Source organism: Musca autumnalis, unplaced genomic scaffold (assembly GCF_047663935.1).
Source record: "Musca autumnalis isolate F117 unplaced genomic scaffold, ASM4766393v1 scaffold_2, whole genome shotgun sequence".
NCBI classification, from domain to species: domain Eukaryota; kingdom Metazoa; phylum Arthropoda; class Insecta; order Diptera; family Muscidae; genus Musca; species Musca autumnalis.
This window is the reverse complement of record NW_027411755.1, coordinates 145,158,712-145,171,153: the sequence shown is the minus strand read 5'-3', so window position 1 is coordinate 145,171,153 and position 12,442 is coordinate 145,158,712. Positions and strand designations below refer to the sequence as shown.

General features: G+C 37.3%; 1 protein-coding gene across 1 annotated transcript in view; it reads left to right on the top strand.

The window, feature by feature from the left end:
- The window catches only part of LOC141394704 (uncharacterized), a 195,663-nt gene that overhangs the window by 176,701 nt on the left and 6,520 nt on the right, over positions 1 to 12,442 (top strand). Inside the window, exons 4-5 of the mRNA XM_073969488.1 lie at positions 5,493 to 5,573; positions 5,639 to 8,164. Coding sequence (XP_073825589.1) covers positions 5,493 to 5,573; positions 5,639 to 8,164 — 2,607 coding nt within the window. The remainder of the gene's footprint in view (positions 1 to 5,492; positions 5,574 to 5,638; positions 8,165 to 12,442) is intronic.

The following is a 12,442-nucleotide window of genomic DNA, read 5'->3' as shown; positions in this document are numbered from 1 at the left end:
CAAGCGATACCCCCTGGAAGCTATTTTGCGAACAGGTGGATAGCGTAAACGAAGTTTCGAAAATTAAAAAATTTCTATCCAAAACCCATATACAGACAATGTTCGATGAAAATGGATGGAAACAACAGAAGAACTGGATAAACCATATGCTAAGGAATGGATGGAAAAGCTGTGGGCTATATGACGTCAAAATAAGAGACAAAGACGGACAAGGAACGCCACAGGGAGGGATACTATCAGCTCTTTTGTGGGCTACTACCATAAATAGTCTCTTAAAGACCTTAACCGAAGAAGAATTTGACCCAATATTTTACGCAGACGACGTTTAAAATAATTCTAAGGGGAAAGATTCGAACATACTTTGCAGAAGAGCAGAAACGGCTCTCAAAATTGCATACAACTGCACGCAGAGAAAAAATATTTTTTCGCTTTTGTTGGAACAAAAATATCTGTTTTGGTTCCAAAAATGTATTTGTTTTGTTCAAATATTGTAATCCAAATCCAAATATACCATCTTTTGTTCCAAACATAGAAAACAAAAACAACTTTCGAATTTCCGCAATATTGTAAAAATCGTTAACAATACCGTTTGTAGGAACTATCATAATCTAATTTTGTTTACAAAAAGTATTGTCAACCCAGAAAACCAGCCCAGAAATGTTTGATTTGAGTGTAAATACTTCTCATATACACTCTTCACATAACTTGGATATAAATGTCGCGTATAATATTGCAATCATTGATGAACACAATACATGGTTTGCTGGATTGGCTGACAACAAAGACAAACAAAAAGCCACAAGCACCCACCACAACATAAGGAATAATTAAACACCATAACACACTCCGGTATAACACCAAACCTCAAAGCACAATGAAGATATACCCAAAAATGAAGATAACCCAAAAAAAAATACCGAAATATACATATTCACTAGGAAAAAGAAAGTGGGAAACTTCGAGGAACCTGTTTTCCTAAATAAGACAATAAATATTTCCCGTACAGTTAAATACCTTGGCGTAATTCTGGATAGGACACTTAAATGGAAAGACCCTATTCAAGAAACGGCCAACAAGTCCTCAAGGCTCAAAATGGGGTTTTAATCCTAGGATGACACACTGGCTATACAGAAGCGTAATTAGACTAATCCTAACATATGCATCTGTGGTATGGTGAAAATCTCTCTTCGACTCCCGGATCATAATACGATTCTTCAGGCAAAAATCCGAGCAATAACAGAGTGTCTGAACTGGTTTGGCACTCACACAAATTTGTCGGTATAGGTCCACGCCTTCATATAGCCCCCATCGAACGGTACCTCCCGATTTTTGGTATTTTGAAGGTTGTGGCCTCAATATTCATCCGAAGTGGCTGAAATTTGGTACTTAATCTTCGATGGGGGTAAAAAAGTTTCCCCCAGAAATTTGTTGATACGCCTTAATACAGCCCCCATAGAACGGTACCGCCCGATGTTTGGTATTTTGAAGGTTGTGGCATCAATATTCCTCCGAAATTGCTGCAATTTGGTATTTAGACCTCATTTGAAGTATAAAACTTTCCATATGAAACTTGTCGGTATAGGTCCATGCCTTCATATAGCCCTTATAAAACGGTACTTCCCGATTTTCGGTATTTTGAAGGTTGTGGCCACAACAACCCAACGAAATAGCTGAGATTTTGTATTTAGTCTACGATGGAAGTAAAACCCTTTCCGACTGAATTTCGTCGGTATATGTCCACGTTCGATATTGCGCCCATAGAACGATACCTGCCGATTTTCGTAATTGTGAAAGATGTGACGTCAATATCCCACCGAAATGACTGAAATTTGTAATTTAGTCTTTCATGGGGTTATAAAATGTTCCAGAAAGGAATTATCAGTATAGGTATACGTTTTCCTATATCCCCCATAGAAGCGTACCTCTTGATTTACGATATTTTTAGGTTTTAACCACATTATCTTACTCAAATATCTGAAATTTGGTATTTAGTCTTCTTTGAGTGTAAAAACTTTACGCCAGAAATTTTGTATGTGTAGATCGACGTTTTGATAAAGCCCCCATAAAACGGTACCTCCCAAATTTCGGTATTTTGAAGGTTAGCAACATTGTTTTACCGAAATTTCTGAAATATGAAATTAATTCTTTTTCATAAACGAAAGGAGACTAATTGTTTCATTTTACTTAAATTTGGTATTTAATCTTCTTTGAGTCTAAAAACTTTCCGCCCGAAATTTGTAGGTATAGATCGACGTTTTGATATAGCACCCATAGAACGGTACCTCCCGAATTTCGGTATTTTGAAGGTTAGCCACTTTGTTTTACACAAATTGCTTAAATTTTGTATTTAGCCTTCGATGTGGTATAAAACATTCCACCAGATATTGGTCGGTATAGGTCCACGTCTTCATATAGACCGCATAGAACGGCCCCTCTCGAGTTTTGGTATTTTGAAGGTTTCAGCGTCATTATGGAATCGAAGTGGCTAAAATTGTGTATTTAGTTTTCGATCGAGGTATAAAACATACCAGACATTTTATTGGTATAGGTCCACGTTTTCATGTAGCCCCCATAGAAGCGTACCTCCCGATTTTCGGTATTTTGAAGAATGTGCCCTTAATATCCGACAGAAATGGCTGAAAACTGGTATTTAGTCTTCGCTGGATCCACGTCTTCATAAAGCCCCTAGAGCATGGTAACTTCCGATTTTCGATATTTTGAGAGTTGTAGGCTCAATATCCCACGGAAATGGACGTAATTTGGCATTGCGATTTCAGTAGGGGTATAAAACTTCCCACCTGAAATTTGAATTGGTATAGGTCCATGTCTTTATATAGCCCCCCCCTAGAACGGTACATCCCGATTTTAATTTTTTTATGGTGTGGTCTCAATATCCCACCGAAATGGCTGAAATCTGCTCTTCCATGAAGGTACAAAGTACTCCAGAAGAGAATTATCAGTATAAGTCCAAGTCTTCATATAGTCCCCATAGAAGCGTACCTCCAGATTTTCGGTATTTTGAAGGAAATTCTTTATTTAGTCTTCGTTCTGGATATACAATTTTGTACCTAAACTTAGTCGGTATAGGTCCACGTTTTCATATAGCACACAAAGAAAGGTCCCTCCCCATTTTCGGTATTTTCAAGGTTTCGGCATATTTATCCAACCGAATTGGCATTTAGTCTTCAATTGGGGTATAAGGCATACCAAGATGAGAGTTATTAGTATAAGTCTACGTTTATATATAGCTCCCATAAAACTATCCCACCTGAGTTTTGGTATTTTTAAGGTTGTGACCTCAATATTCAACAGAAATGACTGAAATTTTGTATTTTCATATAGACCCCATAAAACGGTCCCTGTGTGAACGGAAGTACTGCAGGTGTTACTTGGCCCCCTACCCTACGAACTAGAGGCGATATATAGGGTTATTCTGCATAAGTTTAAACGTGACTTTCTGCTGGCTGAGAATGATTAGCTCGCACCTTTTGATCCGCTGAATGGGGATGTTAAGCGGTGCAGTGCAATTCTTCCTTTTTAGTAGGACAGTTGAGGACAGTCGAACCCTTAGTTGTTTAAGTAGTTTTGAACGTGAAGTGTTAGTAAGAAGAATGACAAGATTTAGTGAAAGTAATCCTCCCACATTTTCATCTCTGCATTTAGGCGAGTTGGTGTGAAGAGGAGTTGGTGCTACTTCGTGTTGTTTATTGTGGGTGTGTTGCGACCTACCCATGATGCTTTGGTGGCTCTGTTAATATTTAGATTGTTGGAGCTACTTTGTGTTGTTTCTTGTGGGTTCAGTGCGACCTACCTACCACCAAAGCCTGGCTCTGTTAATATTTAGATTTGTGTTGTAATTGCCGAGGTTTCTGGCGACCCTTTTTGCAGTCCGTTTGAACAGCGGTTAGGGGTCTTGTCTAGCATGGCAGTTGGTGTTGGCCCCCTTGTAAGAGCATCGCTGTGGCTGTGGTTTAGACCCAAATTACGGATAAAACTTTGGCTCGAATGTAAAGTAGCATTACACTATGCAACACTGAAAATGCAAACAACTTCTAGTATGCATTTTTTGAAAGTAGATATTTAGAGTACAAAACCCTAGTAGGGTTTTGTCCTGTCAGATCCAGTTCGGATTTTATGGCCTCATTTAAACCGGGCTAAATCTACACTTTTTTGCATTTATCAGGCCTTTATCTCGGAAACGAATAGGAATTTGGCATTGCTGTCTTTAGCTATATGGTAGCCCTAAACTAGTAGAACTTATCTTTTGAAAAACCACATAAGAAAAACTCCATCTAGGGCATCAAAATCTATACAATATAGAAAATTTTACATAATTGCTGAAATTCTGGTCAGTATCGGCTAAACTATTGGGAGTTAAACCAAGTAACCTTTTGCAAAAATCTTCCAAATAAAGTTCTCAACAATTTTTTGGAACATTCTGAAATTCTAAAATGCTAACTTCATGTTGTTTCAGTGGTATTTTGCATCATATCTTTTACAACACGTATTTCAAAGACAGTTCACACCAATAGAGTTGGGTAATCTAGTTCCTAGTTCCTTGTACTAGTTCCAAAACGTATGAGTAACATCATGAAGTATAACGTGTGCTGTTAAGTATACGCAGTTTGTTCAAAGAAAAAATGTGGGCCATAGGAACTGCGAAGTGAACTAGATAGTTCCATATAGTTCCTTTGGCACAACTCTACACAACAAGAGTTTATTCTCGCATTTCGGATTTCACAACATTATTGACATTTTTATTAAATATTCGTTGAAAATTTGTATAAAAAATGTGGAATTTTTGCATATATTTTGAAATTTGAGGCAATAAATGTAGTTTTTCGAGTTCATTATTTCTTCAAATATTTTATGCTTGTCCTTATCTACAAATTTGCTTCAGAGGTCAGAAGAAGATTCGCATTGATTTCAGAGATATAGCCCCGAATTTCTTCACAACAAAACCCAACTAGGGTTTTTGTCGTTTGGGTCTGTACTTTCAAAAAATCCTCAGTTCGAATTGTTTGCACAAGATCACCTTAATAATGTTGCACAGTGTTATCAACCGGGTGCCTGATCAATAGAAATTCCTCCAGCATTTAGTCAGATAGCTTCGCTCCTAACCAAGGAGGCGAGCACGTCCAAATACGTGTTAGCGAATTGGTACTCGCATTTTTCGCAACCAGAAAATAGTTGATGCAGTTCTCCTGGAGAAAATATACCTTTCTAGGACGATCCGAATCTGCACTCTGAACACATGCCCAAGCCATACTAGCTTATTATTATTCCGAACAAGTCAATATGACCTGAGATACAATTTGAAACTACTAAAAAGTCCTCTAATCTGCACGATAAAACAAGACCGAAATCATGTCGTAGCGATACTGTCGATTATTTGTTTCTACTTGGCTTTGACAATCCTTTGAAAACTAATCGAAAATGTTGACTCCACGTCCTGATTAATTCTTTAACATTTTTTTAATTTTTTTTTTTAGTTTGTGTTAAAAATGGAACCGTCTACAAATCGGGCTCGGCTATGTCCTCATCAAATCTCTGCACCTACTGTTATTGCATTGGTAAGTAATTGGTAACCAAAGATTTATGACTCAATTGAAGATTTGAATTTGCATTGTCTTTCCAGGTGGTACAGAGAAATGTGTTAAACCGAAATGTATGCTACCTCTTGAGGGTTGCAAACCGATTTTTGTCGATTCAACATGCTGCCCTGTACGTTATGATTGCAGTACCAAACAAACGGGTAAATCCTCGCAGGAAGTGCGCTATCGCAAAACCGCAAATAAACATTATGTAAGAATGTCACAGCGCCTGCAACGCAATCGAGGTTGTACCGTGGGTTCTCAATTCTATGCTGAGGGACAGAAAATGAAATCGGATAAGGATAAACCGTGTGACATTTGTTTTTGTATACGTGGTCAGAGGAAGTGTGCCCCGAAAAAATGTGCACCTGCACTGCGAAATTGTATACCAGTAGTTCCGAAGGGCCAATGTTGTCCCTCCAGTTATGATTGTGGTAGTCAAAGGGATTATCGCAGGTCCCAGAATTCAAGGCAATTTAATTTATTCTCTTTATTATTTGGCAAAGATGACGAGGAAGATCAAGATGCAAGTCCCTCGGAAATTGCTGTACAATATCCACCCGATCGTCATCCAGAGGTGGTGGAAAAGCCATTGAAAACAAAACCATCAGGTGATGGTGGGACACCGACAACAGAGAAAAGTATTTTCGATAGCCTAAGGGAGGGACTGGAATTTATTGACAATAATAATAACCAAATGTTGAAGGATAATCCAGATTTGCTGGACGTCGAACAACCATCACCCACACCAATACCCTTGACTGGTTTGGTTGAGAAACCCTCTACTGAAATAAGTTTGCTCGATCTCTTATTGGGACCCTCGGAAATTAATGCTGAAGAGAATTTCTCCGAAGAAAATGAAGCTGAAGAGAAAACCACACCATCTGGTAGTACCAGCACAGGTATATCATGGGTTGATCTGCTATTGGCTCCAGATGATGAGGATTTAAGAGCCGCAACTACGGTGTCTGATAAAATTGATCTTAAAGAGGCATCTACGGTTCAAGATTTAACAGATTTTTATGAAACAACTCCTACTGCGACAACCAATACCATTGATCGTTTAGATCGCAATAATATTACAGAAAGCGAAGAAGCGGAAGAGGAAGATGAACAGGTGGGTGTGTTTAAAGCCGAAGATCAAGATAAGTTGTTCTTAACCACAACTGATATGGCCGACACTACTATGGAAACTCTAAGTGCTGAAGAAACAACACAAACATTGCCCACAACTCTTAGTGAAACAACGGAACCTGGTAAATCAACGGAAGCAATTCAAGTTGAAAAGAAGAATACAACAAAGATGAATACGAAAACAATAACCACAACTACGACTGAGAAGGCTACAACAACGCCAACAGGATCAGTTGGGACAGACAGCACCACAGTTAAATTGAAGCCGGAACTAAAAACGGAAATACCTTCCACAAAAAGTCCTCTTAAAGCTCCCCTTAAAGATACTATTAAACCAGATAAACCTGAAAATGGTCCCGATTTACTTACCGTATTACTGGATGGCCTGAGTGGTATTTTGTCAAGTGATAAACCTTTGAAAAATTTAACGAAATTCGACAATCAAACTTCACTCAAACTTCCTCCCGTTAAAATCATCACAAATAACTTACCTCCTGTTAAAATCATAACAAATAACTTACCTTCAGCCAAACCACTGCCATTCTTTAAACCTCTACCCACAGATAAAACCTATAATCGCATTAATTCCAAAATTGCAAATCTCACTGTCAAGCCACCCATGGTTTCAACAAAAACTGTGGCAAATGCCACCTTCAAACCCCTACCACCACATTTAAGTAAAAATCCCATTATACCAATATCGGAAAGTCTGCTTAAAGATGACACCACACAGCAGACCAGCAGTCCTTCAACTACGACATCAACAACTAGCACCACAACACCGTCACCAACAACAACTACCACAAGTACTACAACAATACCACCAATAACTTCAACCTCAAAACCTGTGGTGATTAAAACAAATCCCACAATCTTGGAGGCAGAACCTTTAGATCAAAACACTGATCACACACTACCACCAAGTTTGCCCAATCTTAAGATAATACCTTTTCTACCCACCGATGCGGTGAAAGCAGATCACAGCAAACCTTCATCATATGATTTTTATCATCATGCAGCCGGGCCCACGTCACGCATTGACTATGATCAATATGATGATGCCAGTATTTATCCATCAATAACGGAAAAATATCCTCTCTATCCCGACTTGGAAGATGGCAGTAAGGCTGAATATATTTATAAATTTAATGTTGAAGGACCCGACACATTGGTTTCTTCGCCAGCTGGCAAATTCGATGGTACCTTGGGTTCGCCAGCCTTCGTTAAATATGATTTCTCAGCGACAAATTTACAACCGCCCAAAGGCTTTTCACCACCCACCAAAACTGAAGGTGGTTTTGTACCCAAAGATCCGCTGATTTTGGATGATGACAGCGACAATGTTAGTGTAAAGGTTAGCGATAGTTATCAGGTGACACAACATATTATTGATATTACAACATCGGCGAGTATGCCGAATACCACAAAAGTTATAGGTAAGTACAAATAGGTTAATGTATTTTAGATAATTAAAACAGAAGCATTAGTGGTCTGTAAACATGAAAAACATGGCATGGACTTCTCCATGAACTTAGACTGCAGCGTTTTTATACCCTCCATCGTAGTACGGATAAATTAAATTTCCGTTTGAATAATAACTTGAATAATAATTTGCTAACCTATAATTTTGATCAGAATAAAATTCTGTGTCGATCACTCTAGTGCCCACAATAATTGAACTAGAAGGCTATATTTTTGCACCCGAGTGTATTTTTCCATAGGCAGGTCAAGTTCGGAAAAGCCCTATATCGGCCTACGTTTTGTTAAAGCCCCCATATAACGGTACCTTCCGATTTTAGCTACAGGTCAAGTTCGGAAAAGGCCTATATCGGCCTACGTTTTGTTAAAGCCCCCATATAACGGTACCTTCCGATTTAAGCTACAGGTCAAGTTCGGAAAAGGCCTATATCGGCCCACGTTTTCGTAAAGCTCCCATATATAACGATACCTCCCGATTTACGGTATTTTCAGCATTTTTGCTACATTATTTACCACATTACCTGTAATTTGACATTTGTGGTTCTCCACCAAAAATTATCAACTTGGGTCCATGGTTTGGTACTACCTGAAGTCTGATGGTTGAGATTTTGATTGGGTCCATGTTTTGTATAACCCCCATATATTAGTACCTGCCGATTTTGAATATTGTGAGAATTTTAACAAAATTTTTAGACCGAACAACGTGTTAGTAGTGTAAGCACTATATTTATGTGAAAAATATAAAAATGTGTTCTGAATAGTAACCTTCGAAATAATTATATTAATACTGAAAATTTGGAAAATAAGATATTCATTCTATTCAGGATTGTTAAAACATAAAGTCGTGTTTGATTGAACTTACAAAGCAGCGGTGGGATACACCAAAAACTATATACGCGTCTGAGAATTTTGAGTCAAACCCATCAGAAATTGTGTGTGGCATTTCGTTCTAATAAAATGGAGTTTGATTTCCTTCGTGGAACAGAAAGCCGAACAATTGCAAGGATTTACATGAATCGAACTCCGAGATCTGAAAAATATGCTGAAAGGAATATCAACGAATTGTTCAGTCAAGACAGGAGTATCAATAGTGAGTGTGAGCGATTGTTGAGTCAATGGAAATGTAAGATTATGCACATAGTAATCTTCCAAGAAGATGGTAATTGTGGTATCAGAGCAAAGAAATGCTTAAGATTTGTGACTTTGGCGACACCTGATTCAAGTGTGTTAAGAGATGACAGGTAAGTCATCAAAATCAATTGTAGTGAAAACGTGAAATGTTTGAATCTGGAATGAAAAGATATTTGTTTGAATTCTGATATATTTGTTTATATTGGAAGTGCAGTTATATTATTATTGACTTATTTAAGAAAGAGTCAATCAAAGTTGGAAAGACCGTATATGGCGGATTTGCAAGTTATTATTTTGTTGTGAATAGATATGATTAACAGTTTGTAAATATAGTTGATGCTGCAATATACTATTTTTACTTATGATTATCATGTGATGATAACGGTCAAGGAAAATATCCCTGATAATGAGTGAATGACGATTTTTTTGGGTTGATTGGAAACATGGTTACCAGTATGGTACACATTATATGGAATGCCTTATCTGGAGGATAAGAATGCGTGCCTAATTCAAGACTCATCATCCTCGTATTCGATCCATAGATGATAAAAAAAGAAGAATGGCGAATACAGAATGGCATAGATTTCAGAGATCTGAATAGGAAAGTTATTCCAATGCCGAGATGGGGAGATGATATTGATAGATAAAAAGGTGGCAATGATTTTCACTGGTCCAGTTGTGCAAGTGAATAGAACCAAATCGCAACGAATGATTTCTTCATCTCATAAGACAATACTCCTTTAACCTAATAGTCACTATGAATCATAAAGAACGGCATTTGGGAGAGTAACTGTTTTCACTGGTCCAGATGTGCAAGTGACTACTATAAAATCTCCATGAATAATGACTCAGGTCATTACTCAATAATAGTTTTTATGGATGAAATATTAATTTCGTCCAAAACTAATTAACATGGACATAATGTTCAAATAATCATGCATTGGAATTATACACATATACCTAAACGTTTTAAACTAATCTATGAGATGCTAATGTAAAAAAACGATAAATAATAGTTATCAAAGATTTTCACTGGTCCAGTTGAGCAAGTGAATACTGCCAAATCTAGACGAATGACGATTTCTGCTTAGCATATAATTTTCAGAATTTCTAACATCTACCACAAATCTCTTTTACAATGTAGAGTTTAACACGGTAATAGCCTATATAATTTTCATCATCATTTCTTTCATAATGTGAATATCATTTTCAATTGGAGAAATGAGATTGGAATTTTATACTTATATTTATGAAAATTAAATAAGTTCAAAGAGAGAGAGGGGGAGAATCGAAAAAGTGCCTCAGAAATGACATGTTTCCCAACATGTGGATTAGAATCTAATCCAATCATTAGATCTAATCATTAGATACGATAATTCTTTAAAATTGTATGTTATTTTGGGATATACATATATACATTACTGTTATTCACTCAAAGTTAAACTAGGATAGGATTCACAATTTAATACGAAAATACTTATGAAGAAAAGAACAAACATAAATAATATCAATAGAAAAGATTCAGAGAAACGGGGAAATGCAAATTGATCTACAATGATCTTTAATGTTTGTTGCTTTTAATAAAGGTTTTTTATATGGCACTAACTGTAATTAGAAAGTAGAAACACTGATGCTCAATAAAGATTACCTTAGTTAGCATTAACATTTTAATAAGATTCCCAGATGTGGACTACTATGACTTAAATATGTTCCGTCTTTGCATGTATATAATTATACTGGTAATTTCGTATATGAGAGGACATTTTGAAGTATTATTCGTCTATTAGGAAAACTGAGATTGGAGAAATGTGTATATGAGATTTCTAAAATAAAGGTAAACTCTAAATCTTAGAATTTTCTCTTAAGAAATAGAATACGTTCCATATTTGAGAAATCTGAATGAGTGGAGTACTCTGGTGCCGAATTATAAACAGATATCGGCGACTAGAAGAAATGACACAATCTTTACTTTGCAAGTGAATATAACAAAGCCTAGATTGCTGATGTCAAAAAAGGGTTCTCAAAAAAGAATGGGCACTGGGTGAATTGAGAGAATATAAATTTTTAGAATGGATACTGGAATAGAAATTCGAAATAATTTTAATATATTTTTAGGACTTTATTTATAACCTAATTTTTTTGCAGAAATCACAAATGTAAGAATCGTTTGGATCTTGAAAGAAGATGCATGTTGCACCCGAGGACGTGTGCAAGGGAGCGTGGCCGAGTTGTAAGCACTATATTTATGTGAAAAATATAAAAATGTGTTCTGAATAGTAACCTTCGAAATAATTATATTAATACTGAAAATTTGGAAAATAAGATATTCATTCTATTCAGGATTGTTAAAACATAAAGTCGTGTTTGATTGAACTTACAGTAGACACTTGAGGTTCTTGGTGGTCACAAAACATCTTCTCCAAGAAATGGTAACCTCAAATGTCAATCCCACGGCAGCGGGTTATCGTGTACCGGAACCACACAACTTTCTTTTTCCGGCCAGCGGCTGCCACCTCAGTGTACATATGTTTGTATTTGTGTCGTTTTTCTGAGTTGGGAGCTGCATATCCGGGAATGCCTGCTACAGATTCTTTTGGTCAGATTACGAAACTCCCCCACAGTTCCCCCAACAGCAGCCGCACACGCTTCATTAAACGCCAGCCGCTGTTGTTTCAATCCCGGGAAATGCATCCTTTTTGCAATTTAATTGCATGAGTCGGAGGTATTAAGGTCGCGACGGTGCAGGCAACCAAGCTAAACAACAACAGCAGCTTACAGCGTTGTGATGGTAACAATATACTGGGGAAGGATCGCACCAAAAATGTAGGTGGTGGTTTAGCTTTCCTATTGCACCAGTCTGTTCAATACAGACCTATCTCGACTGACCCGTACATGGAATGTATGGGGTTGGCAGTCAGGTTTGGAACTGGCGAGATAGAGTTGCTGAACAAATACATCCCACCGTCACCTGGTAAGACATCATTTCTATTAGATCAGACCATTTCCCCATAATTGTCTCCATCAGCAGACTGGCCGATTTCATCACCTCTGAACGCCGAACTTTAGTCAATCATGGGAATGCTGATTGGCTGAGTTTCAGAGAT